Raw genomic sequence first — 20,351 nt, 5'->3', positions numbered from 1 at the left:
TTTGGTTCATTGGATAAACTTTTATTTTGGCAATATTCTTGCAAAATCAATATAAACCAATGAATCTAACCATTTTGGGTAAAAACTATTATAGTTGACTAGAAATGTGCTGGGATAAATCTATTATTTTACCTGCCCAGATCATATTTTTTTATCTTATCAAGTTTATTTGAATGGGAATTATATCATTACAGCTCATTCATATAAAATAAGTATTTTTTTACATGCTATAATTCTAGGTCATAATTTTTATTTTATTTTGAGAATTCTAGGTCATAATTACTTTAGTACTCAATTTTTTTTTATTTGTATATAATTTTTTTATGTTGTCATGATCCTTTTTCTTTTTGATATGTTCATTTAATTTTCTTGGTTTTCTTAATTTATTTTTCTAAAAATTTACTTAATAAGAAGATGTTTGGCAGGATAACTTTGTAATAACATTTTTTTCATACAATACCAACTCTTTTTTTATATATATAATACATGTACCATTTTCAAACAAAAATATTAAAAAAAACCTGTTTTTCTCTATTATGCAAAAACTGAGAAATTTTTTACACTAGTGAGATTTTTCAAGGTGTAAACTAATCAATTTTTTATGTACTAGATTATTTGTGATCATTCCATATACTTGGTATCTATGGTTCAAATTATTAATTAATTTTTTTTGTTTAACTTGTATAAAACAAAATTATTTGAAAATAAGCATTTGAAGGGCATACAGATTACACGTACTTCAAAGCATGATATGCATAACTATCACAGGCTGTCCTCTCTCTTTGAACGTAATGTTGTCCCATTAATTAATTTATTATATTAAATATTTATTAATTAATGCTATTTCTTCAACTCCAATAGGCAACAGCTGTCCCTCATAAATTTTATCCAATAACCATTCCCAAATCCTTTCACTTTTATTTTTTTTATTTTCATATCTAGTTTAATAATAAATATATATATATATATTTATTTATTTTAGGGAAACTAATACGAATACAATCTCTTTCGTCATGTCTCAAATTTTCTTTTTCAAAAATATCATTACACCCACTCTTTTTTGAAAATATCATCACATTTATTATTATTATTTATTATTATTATTATTATTATTATTATTATTATTTTAGATGTTTATAAAAGAAAATTGACTTTTGAGTGAATAGTGAGATTTGATATGGCCATATAATAGTTATTGCTGATGTTTATATGAAAAAATTGACTTTTGAGTCTATTGTGAGATATGATCTATAATAAGGTCAATTTGATTTAATCTATTATAGGTTATTCAATTTAAGTTATTAACAGATATAATTTGTTTTATAATGAAAACATAGTTATAAAAATAGAAAATAACTTTGAAATATTAATTTAATATTTTTAATGTAATTAAGATATATATTATTATAATATGTAAGCTCTTTAAAATATTTTTTTTTAATACGTGTATTGCTTTATTAATTTTGTATTCACATCAAATTAGTTTTAAAAATGATTATGATAGATAATATTTGATACAAATAAAATAAATAAGGTATTCACATCAATTTAGTTTTAAATAATATTTGATAGGGAATACATATTGAATATTAAATTATATATATATTTTTTCATTAATTATATTTTATTAATATATTTGATATTTAATTATTTTTAACAGAAGGTAGAAGTGACAAGATAATTTATAATTATTTTTAATTTAGTATGTTAACACGATTATTATAATTATAATTTTCACCCAACATTTTATTTAAAAATTGAATCCGAGATTTAATCATAGTTACCAGCACGCATGGGCTGAATTATATATATTTTTTTCCATTAATTATACTTTATTAATATATTTGATATTTAATTCTTATTTTTAAGAGAAAGTAAAAGTAATGAGATGATTTATAATTATTTTTAATTTAGTATGTTACACAATTATTATAATTATAACTTTCAAACAATGTTTTATATAAAAATCGATGACAAAATTTAATCTTTTTATTACTAAGTCTTATCAAATTACCTAGTGTACCTTAATACAAATAACTCTCCGAACATTTTAATCCACTCAACCATCTCTCACAAATAAAAAAAAATATAAAATTATTATTTTACATTAAGCATAAAAAAATATTATCCAAATAAAATAAAATAAAATGCAATGTAAGTTTACTTGTTCAATTAACTAACATTTCTTTTCTTTTATTCTTTTTATAATGTATTTTCAACACTTCTAAGAACACTAATAAAGTTAAATTATATGAGCTACTGACGGTATACATTTCATCGTTATTTTGTTTAATTTTATTACGGTCAAAGATCAATATATTAACTAGACAAGACGTTGAGAAACGATAAAAGTACAAGCATAATTCAATTTGGTGACAAAATTTTCAATATTTTTTGTGATTGAGATTTATTCAACGAAGACCCATATAAATTAAAATGTTTTTAAGTAATAAGTTGTTCAAACACTTCATAATTAGTCATGTCATTCTTACTATTAAATTTTTATCACACACCAAACAATATAAAACTTAATATAATTGAAATAGAAAATTCTAGAAAATGAAATTGATGTAGACTTGATCTTTGTAAAGGTTATTGACTACATATAGTCAACAAGAATATTTATATAAAATTGACTCAAAATTTCTTGTAATTGGATATCTTTTGGTTGATCAATAATGCTAAGTTATCAATGTTTGATGCCACACCTTATTGAGGCTTCTTAGATATGGTCAATATTTTAATAACTAAACATACACACACATACACATAAATTTAATATTTATATGAATAAAAATCTAAAATGCCATGTATGAAATTTTTTAAAGAGTACTCTAGCTTATATATTGATTAAATATGCTCACTAAATTTGTAAGAAAACAATAAAAGCCCCATCTTTTCCATTTTAACATTATTTTGTTTTATTTTTATTTTGGTTAATTAATTTTTTTATATATTTTAATTCCACTAATAATATTACAACACTATTCACGCCCACGGGCCACTACAACTAATTAATTTCAGTCAAACTCTTAGACTACCAATAGAAAAAAGATAGATATTTTTTTTTCCTAATTTATGTAAAAATTAATAAAAAAAAATTATTTTTAAACCCATTATCAAATAAAATTATACGAGGGTTTACTGGACTTACCTATTACAAGAATACTATGAAATTAGAAGGGTTCTATATTTAAGTGAGATATTTAGTACTTTTTATCAAATTAGAAGGGCTGTTTTTAAGTTTATCAAAATCTAGTGGACTATTTCTAAAATATATTTTATTTTATTTTATTTATTTAAGTCAATGTCCTATTGTCCTAGTCTCCTAAACACGGTCACGCGGATAGAACGTGTGTAAAACAAAAAGAAATATTTAAATGGCCCCCAAACTTGTATGTAGAGTGTACTTAGACATTCATACATTGAAAATGTGTACAATAATACGTGAAGTTATCCAAATGAATCATCTACTTTCATTCACATCATTTTTCTTTACTATATTGTGTTCTTTTGTTGTTGAAAAATATCACAAATTCATATTGAATTACACTTGAGAATTAAATAGGCTTTTCATTTTTTATTAAAATAGTTTCATACATTTTTATTAATTTTCATAATTTTTTTTTTTAAATGAGACTTATTTTCACTAATTCACCTTATTTGGGAAAATTACATATACAATGAAAAATAAAACCAGTAAAAAATAAATTATAACAATATTTAGTAAAAGTTAAAACATAAAACATTCAAATAAATCATTAAGAAAAACACAATAAGAATGTCAATTGTAGGGCAAACTTACCTCACACTCTTATGCAATTTGAAAGCTTCATTTTCTTGATTCTCTATCTCCTACAAAAAAAAATCATTTTTTTTAATTTCAATTTATTGATCAACATTCTTATTTTGTTTTCACATTTTCTTCTTAATAAATTGATTATTTTAAAAATCTTTTATATAACTTTTTTTTAATATTTTCAAGCATATCAACATCAAAAGTTAATGAGATTTAAATATTTTAGTAAAAATACAATATTGATTTTTTTATTTATTTAATATTGATTTCTTCCTTTTAAATTAATTTTTACAAGTAACACCATCTCACAGTCCTATGACAAAGTTATATATATATTGATTATATATTTCAATTGAAAAATGTCACACACACACACACATTCACACACACACACATATATATATATATAGTTGCACTTTCTAAGTAAGTTCTATAGTTATAATGTATTTTTATTCAAAAAATTTGTAAAGATTTATTTGTATATTTTAACATTAAAATGCAAATTGAAGGGGGACAAATAGTCAGGACTCTTATTTATAAATACATTATCAATATATTAATTAATAATTATAATATCTTATCATTTAAACACTGAATTTATTTTAGTAATTTCTCCCCAAATTATTTAAATATATCACATTATATATATATATATATTTTAAAAATAATTTTTTCATAAATACTAAAACTTCTATATTTATTATTTATTGATAAGAGATCTTGAACTCTATGTGATCTTTGTAAAGTTTTATTTTATTAAACAAAATCAGATTATTTAATTTACAAATAATTGACACATCAAAAAGTTTAAAAGTGATTTGATCTTTTAGTAAAAAAACTTGGTGGGTAATTTAATAAATAATTAAAATAATTAAATAATACATAAAATATTTGAATTAAGAAAGTTGAGTAATTAAATATTAAAAAAGTAAATTAGGTAATAAAGAATTTATTTGAAAAAGAAATCTGTATGAATAAATGCCTCAATACAATACCCCTCTTGTATAAATAAACCAGCTAAGATTGAGCTATACTCAACTCTCTCTCTCTCTTTCTCACTTTCTCTCTCTAACACACACAGACAGTACATAGAAAAGCTTGAAGAAAGTAACAATGGCGGTCGTTCTGAACGATGAACAGATAGTTGAGTTTCAGGAAGCTTTCAGGCTATTTGACAAAGATGGAGATGGTATATATATTTATTTGTTTTTCTGTTCTTATTCTATCTCTAATTTTGTTTTAATTTATAACAGGGTGCATTACAGTGGAAGAATTGGCAACTGTAATTAGATCGTTGGATCAAAATCCAACGGAGGAGGAACTCCGGGACATTATTAGCGAGGTTGATGCCGACGGCAATGGGACCATTGAGTTTTCTGAGTTCCTAACCCTAATGGCCAATAAAGTTAAGGTAATATATAATAATATTATTATTGAAATTTTGTGTATCAATATTTCATTTTTATATTAAATAAATATATATATATGTATATTTAAACAGGATAGTGATGCTGAGGAAGAACTGAAGGAAGCATTCAAAGTATTTGACAAGGATCAAAATGGTTACATTTCTGCTAATGAGGTAATACTTCACTAACCCTAGTTTGTTTTTTTTATTTTTATTTTAATTATATATAATAAATATTTTAATAATATATTAAGCTTAACAAGTTGTGATATATATAGCCTAATTAAAACTAGTTTGAGACAATAATTTTAATTGGTGCCAATGAGCCAAATCAAATCACTTATATATATAGTTTATTCAAATATGTGTTCAAGGATGTAGTTAAAAAGAAAAAAATAAGCTATACCTAACCCTCTATGATTTTTTTTAATGGTGCCCGGGCCACTTTGCCCTTTGACGCTGTCTAGCTGGCCTCACCCGAGTCTTTCGTGTTTTTTTTACTTATTTGGTTACGATTTTTGTTTATGGTGCCCGGGCCAGCCTGTTCCTTAGCACTGTCTAGCTAGCCTCACCCTAGTGCCGGATCATTTGTATGTTTAATTGTCTTTGTTTATATTTTTATTAGCTTAATTATAATTAATTTTATTTATTGGCACAAATTCAATTTATTACACAATTGTAACATATTTATATGTTAATAAGCTAAATTAAACTATATTTATAAGTTAAATCAAATTAGCTATGTTTAGACATGTCACATGAATATTCTTTGAATGAAAAAAATGTAATAAAAAGGAAGTACTAAAATTAGAACTATATCTTTTTCATTCTAATAATTAATAAAATAACATATTAAGATTAAATAAAAAGGCCTACGCGTAAAGTCACAATTAATAATAGTCAATGAAAAACGCGGCTTTGATCTGTTTCCTTTTTTCTTTCTCTCTCTAAATTTGTACTGACAATATTATTATTATTAATTTAAAAAAATATGGTAACTTTAATAAGGACTTGTTTGAAATAATTATATAGCTTAAATTAATTAATTAATTATTTATTATATTATTTTATTTTAACCCACTTCTATAAGGTGAACCAAAATATCTCTATTAACACAAAATAATAATATAATAATAATAAAATATCTCCAATCAAACTGGAATCAAATTAAGTCAGTGTTCCTTTAATAAATTATTATTCCCTTCCAACAACTACATTGGTTAAAGAGAAACCTGTAAGTGAAAAAAATATTTCCAGTTGTCAATTCGTAGGACTTATCCATCTAAACCCTACAATTATTATTTTTTCTTTTTCTTTACAAAAATAAAAGAAATTATTTATAATTTTATTTTTTCAGAAAATATAACTCATTTTTATAAATTCATGATAGAACTATCATGAAAATTATTATATTTTATTAATAAGTCCATAATTAATAAAATTTTGTGCATAAGAAATCAAATGTTTCTAGTTGTGTAACTCTTTTGAATCAATTAATTTAATTAAAATACTGTTATTTTATTTTTAAAATCTTAAAATTTTAAAATAGTTTGTTTGATATTGAGATTTTTGAATTTTTATTCAAACTACAATATTTCACACTTTTATTTTATCTATCCCATCACTTTTTGTAGATCATGTTTGATTTGAGTTTTTATTGAAATTTTATCTAGTTTTCTACAATTTATCTTCTGGTTACATTATTATTATTTTCATTAACTAAAATACTAATATACCTTTACTTTATTCTAAAAAAAATAAAATCTTAAATATAAAAGAATATTATAGTATTTTAACAAATAAAAAACTCAAATAACTTATTTTTCCATCGAACAAGGTTTTATGGGCAAAATCCCAAAAAATCCTAAAAAAAAACCAAATTAAATAACCTAATTGTTACAAGCCTTTACTCGTCAAAATATTAAAATATCTTTTATTTAATATCTCATATCTCATCTATTAAAAGGTAAAACGGTCACTAAATGTAAAAAAAATTATATTTCAAAAAAATATTAAGTCAAATAAAGCTTTTATCCAAAACCTAACCTTTTTTTTAAGGATTTGATTGAGCCCTAACATGATAATATGAATGAATGCAGCTAAGGAATGTGATGATAAATCTGGGGGAGAAGCTAACAGATGAAGAAGTAGAACAAATGATCAAAGAGGCTGATTTGGATGGTGATGGTCAAGTTAACTATGATGAATTTGTCAAGATGATGTTGACCCTTTAATCATCCTCTCATTATCAACAACATATTATTAATTATTCATGCATTTCTTTCTTTTAGGTTATTATTATCATTTTCAATTTTATTTGTCTAATAACATGTCTATCATTATTAATTCCTTGATTCTTATTGTAGCTATATATAGCTAGTTGATTATATGATCATTGATTCTAATTACTGGGTAGAGTTACAAAAGATACAATTCAATTTCTTATTATTATTTATGTGTTCCATTATTTATAGTTAGTTTCATTTAGTTTACGTGATATGTACCTCAAAGCTTGTTATTTTTTTTTAAATAGTTTAGCGCAATTTCATTAAAAAGTTTAAAAGTGAGAGAAATTGTCAAACTTTGATTAAAAGATCACAAATAGCGACTCTAGAATACCTGATTGGAAACAAACAACAAAATCATACCGGACTTATAATTTTAAATTCTAATTCTATTGTGAGTTTCTTCTTTGACTACTATTACTCTGCTCTATAATCCCAATCTGCATTCCTTGAATCTCAACAATTATATTCACGTTTCATCATCACTTATTTGATTCTAGACTTTACTATTGGTGATTGAACTGTTGCATATGATGATGTCTATTTGTGAGTTGTGTTTACATAATTTCTTTGGGTTAGCTTTGCTTTAGTTGAACCAGCCCTTCTCTAATAAAAATAGTTTTGTTTTAGTATTTCAGAAATTTCACTTTTACCTATACATTCTTTGGCTTCAACCTTGTCTGAGTTGCTTCGATCTATTTTTCATAGGTTTCTCTTCATTTTCCTCCAGTATTTTGCTATCACTTCCATCTTCTAATTTTTCATTGTTTTCATCCCCTAATTCTTTACCTTTTTCTTCCTCTAATAATTCTTCATTTTTATCCTCTAATTCTTCTTCTTCTTTTTTTATCTGATTCTTCATCTTCTCATTTCTCTAATTTTTCATTTTCTCCCTCCTCTGAATCTTCATCATTTTCATCCTATTCTTCTCCATCTTTAGTTTTCCTCTAGATGTCTTCTAGTTTTTGATTCTTTAGTTTCATTTTCTTGAGGGTTTTCTCGTTCTGTTCCTGAACTTTCAGTCTTTCATGTTGTTTTTCAATTTATTTTACACATTTATTAATGACATGCTAAAAGTATATTGTAGAACACACATCTATTTGGACTCCATTCATATCAAATATTCATGACTGTGGACTTACCTCTTCTATCAATAACTTACAATGATTTTCCCAAGAGATTAACAAAATGACTAAGTGCTTCTGCATTGTACATATGAGCCGAAATGTTCCTCAGTTTGAACCAAATTTGACCTGTTTCTTTCGGTTTTCTAAGAAGGTTCATTTCTTCATACCATATTTTTAGCTTCATGCAGTTTGACCCAACATAAGTATGCCCCAACTTTAGAATATTTTTAGATTTGTTTTCTATTTTAACTTTATAAATAAAGATCGCTGATATTTTCTAATCCAATTTGCATCCTCCTTAGTGATCGGGAAAGATACACGATTATTTTATATGTAATTCCCAACAACTACATATTCTCACTCTTTAATGCACTTTTCTTCAACTTTAAAGGGTAATTTAAATTCAAAAAGAGAATTGAGAATCACAACATTTGATTTAAAATCACTTAATTAAATTTTGTCTTTGTTGGAAATAATGAATGAGTCATCATTGAATAACGTATAAGTGACTTGGGGAATATAAATATTTCCACCTTGGTTAATGTCTAAGTCAAAGTTGGGAAGTGGAGTAGTGGTTTGAGTAATGTAAAGGTTTATAGGGTAGTGTAAAAGTTTCTTGTATATTGTATATAAATAGGGCTCTCTCCCTCTCATTTAATCAATATAATAATAAATAATATATTACAACTTTTCTCTACATGGTATCAGAGTGAGTACTTGTGTCCTGACTCTCTTTCAGCACTATCTTTATTTTCTCATATTCCTTTTTAGCACTGTTGTGCTATTTAGTTTGAAATTTCAGAGTTTTCTCTGTTTTTGTTAAACACGACAATGACTAATTTCGGGAGCAATTTTTTTGATGGGCACTCAACCGGGAAGATGACATCGGTTCTTTTGAATGAAAAAATTACATCATTTGGGCGCGGTCAACAACTATTTTTCTCAAAGGGAAACTCAAATATGGCCATATTTCTGGGACATCAACACAACCAACCATATTAGAGAAATCCACTGAGGAAGATTAGAAAATGGCCGAGGAATGGGAAGCCCATGACTATCAAATCATGAGTTGACTTCTAAATTCCATGGAGCTGAGAATTTCCGAATTTTTCTTGGGCAAAAATTCAGCAAAAGAAATTTGGGATTCAGTCAAGAAAAGATATGAAAATACTCAAAATTATGCTCACATATATCAACTGAAATTTGAAATCCAGTCCCTCAAAAAGGGATCGAAATCGATTACCGAAATTGTTGGTGAGTTAACTAGAAGACGAGAAGAACTCATGATGTACTTACCTCGGACCAACGATGAGAATACCTTGCAAGAGCGAGATAAACAAGAAGGGATATACCAGTTGCCTGCCTCCTTCGATCCGAGTTGGGACGACATCCGTGCTCAAATCCTCATGATGTCTACTCTTCCAGATTTCGATGATGTTGTCTCAAGGCTACAACAAGAGGAGACACGGAGAAGCACCATGGGAGGTGAGGGGCAAACAATAGGTGAAAATCAAGCATTTTTTGGTCACAAATCCCAAAATTTTCAACGAACCAGCAATCTCTTCTATAATCATTGTAAGAAACAAGGTCATGCTAAGGAGTCTTGCTTCAAACTCTATCCTAATCTTCGTGCGGCAAAGAAGAATGACGAAGAAAAAGGTAGAAATTTTAATGGGAGAAACCCGAAAGGATTTCTCGCTCAAAACAATGGAGGAGAAAGCAATGATAAAATGGGCTGGAATACTAGGCCAACTACTGGACAACACAACTTTAACATATCAGCAAGGTCAAACAATCAAACAGATTTCAATAATCTTTTTGATCAGTTTACCAAATTCATGTAGACACAATAGGCTCGGTCCACATCCATAGTGGACCCAGGTATTTTTTCAAAATATTTTACATATTTTTGCAAAAATCCTAATTATTGGGTAGTTGATTTAGGAGCCTTAGATCATATGACTGGAAATAAAAATAATTTTTTGGATTTTTCCATTAAAAATTCACAACAAAGTGTTAAAACAGCTAATGATTCAAATATGTCTATCTTAGGAACTAAGTCTATTAGAGTATTTTCAAAAAATGTTGATAATATTCTTTATGTTCCACAATTATCTCCTAACTTATTATCTGTTAGCAAAATAACTAAAGATCTTAAATGTCTTGTTATTTTTTCTAATGAATGTGTTGTGTTTCAGGACAAGTTGACAGGAATGAAGATTGGTGAAGGACAACTTGTCAACGATATTTATATTGTCGATCTTTCTAGATGTGCTTTCAATTCATACACTAATTTTGAGCAAGATTTATGGCATCAAAGGCTAGGACATCCTTCTAATAAAGTTGTAAAACATCTTTTTCGAATAGATAATTTTTGTTCAAATTGTGATATTTGTCAATTTTCAAAACAAACCAAACTTCCTTTTTCCATCTCTACAAATAAAACCAAATCTCCTCTCGAATTGATACATTCAGATGTATGGGGTCATGCACCTATCGATTCGTATAATAAGTTTAGATATTATGTTAGCTTCATCGATGATTTCTCACGAACAACTTGGATTTATCTTTTAACTTCCATTCAGATGTATGGGGTCATGCACCTATCAACTTCGTATAATAAGGTGGAAGTGTATGAAATTTTTTTGGAATTTAATTCATTTGCAGAAAATCATTTTACTGCCACAATTAAAAACTTTCGATCTGATAATGGTACTGAATACATTAACTCAAAATTTTCAAACTTCTTTAAATCAAAGGGCATTGTTCATCAAAAAACTTGTCCTCATACACCTGCCCAAAATGGAGTTGCTGAACGAAAAAATAGACACCTTCTTGAGGTAACCCGAGCTTTACTTTTCCAGTCTAATGTCCTTAAGAGATTTTGGTCTAATGCCCTTCTCGTTGCGGTTCACCTTATAAACAGAATTCCTACCTCTGTATTGAATGGAAAGCTCCACTCAATGTCTTAAATAACAAAGAAATCTCTTATAAACATTTGCGTGTTTTCGGTTGCACATGTTTTGTTCACACTAGTCGCACCGATAAAATTAGTACAACTTCCATTAAAGCTTTGTTTCTTGGATATTCAACGACTCAGAAAGGGTACAAATGTTATGATTTTGAAACTAATAAAATTTACATATCTAGAAATGTTATATTTAGAGAGCATGAGCCATTTTTCAAAGAAAAAATTAATGATTATGATTCTTTTAACGATTTTATCCTACTCTTAACCCTTTTACAGATGTAACTACAGGAAATGAAGCACTAAGGTCAAGCTCATGCTCAGGGGAGATGAGGTACCAAGGACCAAAGATAACGTGCAATCCGATATCATCTCAGGGGGAGAATTAGAGAGTTCAACCTATTCAAGAGAAAATAAGGAGTCACATGGTTCGGAAAATCCATCAGAACAAGAAAGACAACCTATTTTAGAAGAAGTTCGTGAAAACCTATCAGGATATGCAGGTGTAAGAAGATCCGTGCGTCGTAGCCTACCACCTGCAAAACTTGATGACTATATTTCGTATAAGGTAACCTACCCTATTCAACAATTTTTATCTTATGAAAAAATTACTCCAACACATTTTAATTTTTTAACTTGTTTAGATAACATTGAGCCTAAAATTTTTCAAGAAGCTGTTTCTAATCCTTTATGGCAACAAGCTATGTGTGAGGAACTAGAAGCACTTTAAAAAAAATCATACTTGGGATATTGTTGTTCCTCCTATAGGAAAAAGACCCGTCGGTTGTAAACGGGTATATAAAATAAAATATGATAGTAATGGTAAAATAGATAGATAAAGGCACGTCTTGTAGCAAAGAGATATACTCAAACATATGGTATAGATTATGAGGAAACATTTGCCCCCGTAGCCAAAATGAACACGGTTAGAATTCTTTTATCGATTGCCACTAATAAAAATTGGAATATTTTTCAAATGAATGTAAAAAATGCTTTTCTCTAGGGTGATTTAGAGGAAGAAGTGTATATGGATCTTCCTCGAGGTTACAAAGACAACTTGAGTTCTAAACTTATTTGTAAACTTAATAAAGCTATATATGAATTAAAACAATCTCCCCGTGCTTGGTATGCTAAATTAAGTAATGCTCTTCTTCAAAATGGATTCACAAAAAGTACGACAGATTCCTCCCTATTTATTAAAAATTTCTCTCCTTTTGTTCTTATATATGTTGATGGTATTATAATTACTGGGAACAATGACGAAGAAATAAATAAAGTTAAAAAGTATTTACAAAAAACTTTTGATATCAAAGACTTAGGTATTCTTAAATATTTTCTTGGAGTAGAGATAGCCCATTCACAAAAAGGGTTATTCTTGTCTCAAAGAAAATATACTTTAGATTTATTAAATGAAACAGGGAAGTTGAGATTAAAGCCAACTTATACTCCAATGGACACCACTACTAAACTTAATTCTGAAGATGGTGAGTTGTTAGTGGATATTGGCAGGTATCAAAGGTTAGTTGGAAAATTTATATATTTAACCGTCACTAGACCAGATATTACTTTTTCTGTTAGTGCAGTGAGCCAGTTTATGCATGCTCCACGAACAAGCCATCTAAAAACAGTCGAAAGAATACTTCGATATCTCAAGGCTACTCCGGGGCAAGGAATATGGCTTAAAAGAAATCAGTGCTTAAACATCATTGGATACTCGGATGGAGACTAGGCAGGAAGTTCTGATAGAAAATCAACCACTGGATTTTGTACATTTGTTGGCGGGAATTTAGTCACTTGGCGCAGCAAAAGTAAAACGTGGTTGCAAGATCCAGCGCTGAAGCAGAATCCCGGGCTATGGCTACTACAACTAGCAAACTTATTTGGATTAATCATCTACTCTAAGATATGGGGATATCTCATAGTGAACCTATGAAAATGTATTGCGACAACCAAGCAGCACGACATATCATATCTAATCTCGTTTTTCATGAACGAACGAAACATATTGAAGTTGACTGTTACTTTATCAGGGAGAAAGTACAATCTGGCCAAATTGAAACACCTTACGTAATGAGTAAGAACCAGTTGGCCGACATCTTCACGAAGTCTCTGGATAGAACCTCCTTCAACCACATTCTTGACAAGTTAGGAGTTTTCAATCTATTCACTCATAACTTGAGGGGGAGTATTGGAAATAATGAACGAGTCATCATTGGGTAACGTATAAGTGTCTTGGGGAATACAAATATTTCCACCTTGGTTAATGTCTAAGTCAAACTTGGGAAGTGGAGTAGTGGTTTGAGTAATGTAAAGGTTTCTAGGGCTCTCCCCCTCTCATGTAATTAATATAATAATAAATAATATATTACAACTTTTCTCTATAGTCTTTGTATTGTACTTGAGTTTCAGATTTCTGTTCAGTGTTTTTTTTTCCAAATTTTCCAATTGAAGTTATTTATAATAATGTAATCTTGGTTTTGGGGGCACTTCATTAGCTCCCGCATTATTTCTACGGACCAACTAATTATCTTATCATATTCTTATTTTTTGAGTAAATTTAATCTTGAAAATAGTGAATATTAAGTTGGGTTATGGATTGTTGGGTTTTTTTCTTTACTAAGAACAATATCTCATTTCTTCGTTTGGAACAACGATTTTGTAATTTGATTTTTTAGTCCATATAGATTTACCCTTCCATTACATCAAACCCTCAATTTTCTATACTTGTTGACTTCTGCCCGATCACTTTTTGTCTTTTAAGTTTGATTCTAATTTTTTTCTCTGTTTTTCTATTATATTTTAGCCTTCTGACTTCTGTTTCTGCTCTGTTTAAACCTTTTCATAACTATTTTTATTTTTATTTTTATTTTTATTTATTTTCTTTTTTTCTGTTTCAGCCATCGTTTTTTTACTTTTTATCTTCATTATTATTTAATTATTATATATCACAATCTCAACTTATTTAAAGTTATTTCATCTAATTTATCAAAATTGTCTATGCTTGCTTGATTTAGTTTATTTTTCATATTTTTCATATTTATTTGTTTAAAATATTGTAACAACTTATTCACTATGAATAAGCTGAATAAAGTGTGTATATAAATGTTGAACAAATTTAGAATGTTCAAACATTATTGAAATGGGCCCACAAAATTTAGCTGGGTTTAGTCTGCCCATTAGCCCAATATCTTGATGGGCTTTTCTGTTGAAAAAATTGATTGAAACGATTAGAATAGTGTCATAATTCACTAAAGTAAAAGTAGTCTAGGGTAAGATAACAAAAGATTAGAGGGAATTATTTGGCGGTGATTGAATATTTAGATTTATTAAACATGTCTTATAAAATACATATAATAATAATAGTAATAATAATTACTTTACTTGTTTTAATACTTCAAATAACAATTTCAAATAAAATTGCAATACAATCTTTATTTTTAGATTCGGCTATTAAAACTAGCTAAGTTTGTTAATTGGTTTGAGACCATAATTCATGGCTTATGATTGCGACAACTTATTTCAAAACTCAGACTGAACACTGAACACTATCACTAAGTCGAAAATTTATTATGATAACCCTCTATATAGTAGTCTTCTATTCTAAAAACGACAAATATTTTAAATGTGCCAAATTATGAAATTGAAGTATTTTTACGTTAAAAAGTTATAAATACTGAGAGATCAATCGTATGACGAGAGATTCCATCAACAAAAAGGAACTGTCCACAAAGAAAGACTCAGATTCCAGCTTTTATAAAGTCTTAGATTCGAGTTAGATTCGAGTCCGTTAAACGGTAAATTTCGCTGTCTGGTTGAGTAAATTTGCAGATATTACTTAACTCATAGGGATTAATCGCATTTCTAAAGAGAAAAAAAACCTAACGTTCTAAAAGTAAAATAAAATGATTAAAGAATATAAATTATAATATATTAATTTTTATGTTATGTATGTTTAAATTATGATAGATTTGCCACTTTGTTGTTTTTAATATGAATGTTATGAATATTGTTTATTATATTTGTATATACATGAATAATATTATGTGAATCAAACAAACATGATTTATTTTTTTAACAAATAAACATTATTTATTGTTGGATCATTAAGTTGAGTTTGGTCCTCTCTTACTTAGAGCTGAAAATTGGTTTTTGAGGCACAGGGATGCACTTAACCATCAAAGCAAGTGGCAAAGAAAGAGCCGCAATGGCAACACTAATTCCCCATTGCCATAAACTCAGCCTGATAGTATCAGCAAACTTGTTCAACAACTCTACCATCACTACTTGAAGAACAATTGTTATCCCAATAATCGCCAAGAACGGTTTGTTCTTAACCACTCCCTCGAACACATTCTTCTTCTCGAGTTTTCGCGCGTTGAATTCGTTAAAAACTTGACATAGTACAAACACATTGAAGATCATCGTGTTGTTCACCTTCTTGCTCACCCCAAGCATTGTTTCTCCCTTGAACTGCATGATTAGCAAGATTGACATCTGATAGATTGCTTGCGATAAAAGATTCCTCCACATTATGTTGGTAATGATCGGTTCGGTTTTGTCGGTTGGTTTCTTCATTAGTAGATCGTCGGTTGGCTTCTCCGTTGCTAGAGCCAATGCTGCCATTGTGTCCATGATCAAGTTCACCCATAGTAGTTGTACTATGGTAAGTGGGACTTCGCCTGTAGAAACTGCCCCAACGAATTGGATCGATATGGCTGCGACGTTTATGGTCATTTGAAATTGTATGAACTTCTGAATGTTATTAGAAACACACCTTCCCCACTTCAATACCGTGACAATCGTGTTGAAGTTATCGTCCAAGATTACGATATCCGAGCTCTCTTTAGCTACCTCGGTTCCTTGGATTCCCATGGAAAGCCCTATGTTGGCTTCCTTTAAGGCCAAGGCATCGTTCGTGCCGTCGCCGGTTACCGCGACGATATGACCTTTTTTCTTCAAGCATTGGACCATTTCGAGTTTGTCGAAAGGTGATGATCGTGCCATTACGAGGATATTTTCAACTTTCTTCATTCGCTCTTCCGGAGTATAACTCCGGAATGTGACACCTTCCACTACTTGAGTATCCAAGTCGTGTTGGTCGGGACGAAGTATCCCACATTCGATGGCTATGGCTATCGCGGTGAAAAGGTTGTCGCCCGTTATCATTTTTACGTTCACACCTGCCATTTGGCAATCTTCAACCGCTTTCTTAGCACCAGGCCGACATGGATCCTTAATACCAATGAACCCTAGAAGTATCAAGTCTTTCTCCACCATGGCGTTTCTATGATCTTCAAAACGAACTTTCTTATGTGCGAATCCTATACATCTAAGGCTGCTAGTCGACATTCTTTTGATAATCCCCTCGTATCTCTTCCTTTCGGAGTCATCTAGAGTTTGAATGTTTCCCGAAAGATCGTAGTAATGTGAGCACATGTCTAGGATCATTTCCGAAGCGCCTTTCCAATGTAGGGACATAGTTTCGATGTCTTTCGTTCTTCTCATCAAAACCCCGCTTCTTTTCTTTGTAGAATTGAACGCTTCAACATGAAGAACCGTGCTATTCCGTTGTGTTTCTTCCATGTCGAAGTTTAGCTCCAATACGGCCCATGAAAGTATGGCCTTCTCGGTCGGGCTGCCGGTGAACTCATATTGAGATTCCAAATTGGATGACTTGTAGACCGTAGCCGTCGTGTTAAGACCAATCGCTTCGTATAACAACTCGAGGACGTTAGTAGCCATTGACATGTAATTTTCCTCTTTGACCAAGTCGTGTCCTAGCCAAAATTCAATTACTTTCATTTGATTCAATGTCAAAGTTCCGGTTTTATCGGTGCAAATGGTGTCGACCGAGCCCATTGTCTCGCAAGCCGAGAGCTTCCGAACCATCGCATTATCGCGCATCATCTTTCTCATCGTGTACGCGAGCGTAAGCGTAACCGCCAAAGGAAAACCTTCCGGAATCGCAATGACTAAAATGGTCACCGCGTTCGCCACGATCCCCACAATCGCGTTCACTATATCGTCTACTCTTTTCCTATCCATATCGAACCGAGCATTCCCATTCACATCCTTCGTGCTCCCCGAAAAGTATCGAGAAAGTAGAATAACCAATACAAGGAATGCAATCGCCAAGCCGACTTTACCTATAAGAGGTGTCAACCGATTGAGTCGAGCTTGTAAAGGAGTTTCCTCCTCCGATAAAGAATCGCGATTCATCAAGCTCATCATCTCTCCCCAAGTCGTGTTCATCCCAACCGAGGCAACCATCATTTTTCCATACCCGTCGGCCACTTTCGTGCCCGAAAATAGAAACGGATTCGTCTCCTCGTTTATCTCGACGTGTTCGCTCTCCCCTGTTCGACTAGACTCGTCTAAACAAAGCGAGTGACCCTCTACCAATAGCCCATCGGCCGGGACTTGATCTCCTATCCTTAAACAAACGATGTCTCCAACAACAATGTCAAAGATCGAAACCTTTTGAGCCCTACCGTCTCTAACAACATCAACCATGATATTACGGCTAACCCTAGACAACTTATCGAATTGCCTACTCTGTCTATAATTGCTGACGGAGGAAACAACCGTAACAAGAAACACGGCCACAAACACACTTCCTCCATCGTACCATCCTTCTTTGAGACCATTCTCTTTTATACCAAAACCAAGCGAAAGGATTGCACAAGCAAGAAGAATCAAAATTGTGATATCTTTCAAGGCCTCCCATACAAAGTAAAAGAAACTCTTTAATGGTTTAAGTGGATAAGTGTTCGTACCAAAAGCTTCGCGCCGACTTGACATTTCCTCAACCTCGAGAAATATCCCTTTCTCGGGGTCTGTTCTAAGAGCCGAAACAACCCCTTTAACACTGCCGTACTCTTTGATCTTTTCGAGATCTTTCTCCAACATGATTTTAGTGAGGATTGGACCGGAAATGTTGGGAAAACGAGGGTTTGGCTCGGATATGTCGAGTTTGACTGCTTCATTTGATTGAGATATTTGAGAGAGCTCGACATTGTTGGGCTCGTCCAACGTTGATTTGAGCTTACTTATCGAGTGATCTAGTTTGGTGGGATGATTATCTTTAGGGGTTGAACTTGAACTGGACATGGTGGATTTAGATTTGGTTTGAGGAAACAGAGACATCTGAGAATTTTGGATTCTGATTAAGAAGATATAATGTGTTTTTAAGAAAATTAATGATGGATTCTAAGTTTAATAATAATGTTTACCTCAATTAATTGCAAAAAAACAAAACAATATTTGTCAGCTTTCATGCATGCACATGTACAAATGTCATGCATGCATGCATGTTCATGTACAAATGTCCAAGGTAGAAAAGAATTATTGGTTAATTTTAAAATCTGCCCTTGAACTATGAAATTGTTTCGATATGAACCTTTTTAAAGGGTTGGGATTTTTTTGACGCAAATACCTATTTAGGTAAACATTTTTTTTTATGTTAAATTTGATATTTACAAATAAAATAAAGAATGGTTTGATCGAAACAAATAGTTACAACTTACTCTTTAAAAGGATTGATATCGAAGTATTTTCACCATCGAAAGTCATATATAATAAAAATAAATAATTGAAGGACACATTTTAAAATTGACAAGTCGATGGATGAGTTTAATCAAATGATGAAGGACGAAGTTTCCTTTCTTTGTCTTTCTCTTCACCCGTCAACAAAGCAAATATCTAGTTAAAGAAATTACATGCATTTTTTGTATTTTATTTGTTTGTTTTAAAGTTAGAAAGTGACTTAACATTGCAACCGATATAATGACAATATTTTCATCATTGAAGGTCTTATATAATAAAAACCAATAGTTGAAGAACACGCTTAAAAATTGACAAATAATTTTCAATAATTTGATGGATGAGTTAAATCAATCATGAAATGAAGAGGTTTAATAAATTATTTATTTTGAATTTAGAAAGCTACTTAACACTTCTAACCGATATAATGATAATATTTTCATCATTGAAGGTCTTATATAATATAAACCAATAGTTGAAGAACACGTTTTAAAATTGACAAATAATTGTAAATAATTTAATGGATGAGTTTAATCAATAAAGTTTAATAATTTAGTGTGGGTTTGATAAAATTTGGTGTGGACTTGAAAAAAATAAAAGAAAAACATTATATTAAGTAAAAAAATTGAATAGAGTACGTATGTCATTTAAGAAATCTGTCACATAAGTCACTAGGAAACCATTATTATTTTTACAACATTGAGGAATTTGGTAGGTAATAATAAAGAAATTGGGCTGAAATTTCAGCCTAATCTTTTATCACATTCTCAAAATTAAAACCATTTACCAAAACAATGTGATTAATATTTCAAATCAATTTTTTATCTTTAATATTTTGCTAAGACAATTTCATGTAGGAGAAAGTTTGAGAGTTAAGGATTTCAAGATCTCATTTTCGGATAAAACGTTATTTACGGTGAAATTTTATTGATGATATGTGCATGAAAAAAAGTTGTATTATAGTTAGCCGTTGTCGCATGTGTCACGAGAATGTTGAATCAATAACTCACTTACTTTTGTATTGTCGAGGAGTGATTTATAGTATATGAAATCTTTTGTGGAATATTATTGTGATTTATCGAGTGATGTCTAATTTTTTGAATAGTTATTGAAAAGTTTGGATTGATGTGACTGATATGACAAACTTACATATTTGAGTTTAAACTAGCATTTAGCTTGTGCAAACGATTAATAATATAAAAAATCGTGAAAAAAAATTACG

At 29.8% G+C, this 20,351-nt stretch overlaps 2 protein-coding genes across 2 annotated transcripts; one reads left to right on the top strand and one right to left on the bottom strand.

Moving 5' to 3' along the window:
- The first annotated feature begins 4,836 nt into the window (after positions 1–4,836).
- On the top strand, positions 4,837–7,589 carry LOC124939809 (calmodulin-like protein 8). The gene is made up of 4 exons (XM_047480257.1): positions 4,837–4,988; positions 5,053–5,210; positions 5,301–5,381; positions 7,307–7,589. The coding sequence occupies exons 1-4, from the start codon at positions 4,913–4,915 to the stop codon at positions 7,439–7,441; spliced, it is 450 nt and encodes a 149-aa protein (XP_047336213.1). The 5' UTR covers positions 4,837–4,912; the 3' UTR covers positions 7,442–7,589.
- An 8,069-nt stretch (positions 7,590–15,658) lies between these two features.
- On the bottom strand, positions 15,659–18,753 carry LOC124938496 (putative calcium-transporting ATPase 13, plasma membrane-type). The gene has a single exon (XM_047478938.1). The coding sequence runs from the start codon at positions 18,731–18,733 to the stop codon at positions 15,713–15,715; it is 3,021 nt and encodes a 1,006-aa protein (XP_047334894.1). The 5' UTR covers positions 18,734–18,753; the 3' UTR covers positions 15,659–15,712.
- Positions 18,754–20,351: the final 1,598 nt, after the last annotated feature.

Source organism: Impatiens glandulifera, chromosome 5 (genome assembly GCF_907164915.1).
Source record: "Impatiens glandulifera chromosome 5, dImpGla2.1, whole genome shotgun sequence".
Classification (NCBI taxonomy): Eukaryota; Viridiplantae; Streptophyta; class Magnoliopsida; order Ericales; family Balsaminaceae; genus Impatiens; species Impatiens glandulifera.
This window is presented reverse-complemented; position numbering and strand designations above follow the sequence as displayed.

Bases quoted from the DNA above. Each gene is read 5' to 3' on its own strand.
- LOC124939809 (XM_047480257.1), top strand. From the start codon at position 4,913: ATGGCGGTCGTTCTGAACGATGAACAGATAGTTGAGTTTCAGGAAGCT. The intron at 5,211-5,300 runs GTAATATATAAT...ATATTTAAACAG, and splicing joins TAATGGCCAATAAAGTTAAG to GATAGTGATGCTGAGGAAGA. The intron at 5,382-7,306 runs GTAATACTTCAC...GAATGAATGCAG, and splicing joins GTTACATTTCTGCTAATGAG to CTAAGGAATGTGATGATAAA.
- LOC124938496 (XM_047478938.1), bottom strand. From the start codon at position 18,733: ATGTCTCTGTTTCCTCAAACCAAATCTAAATCCACCATGTCCAGTTCA.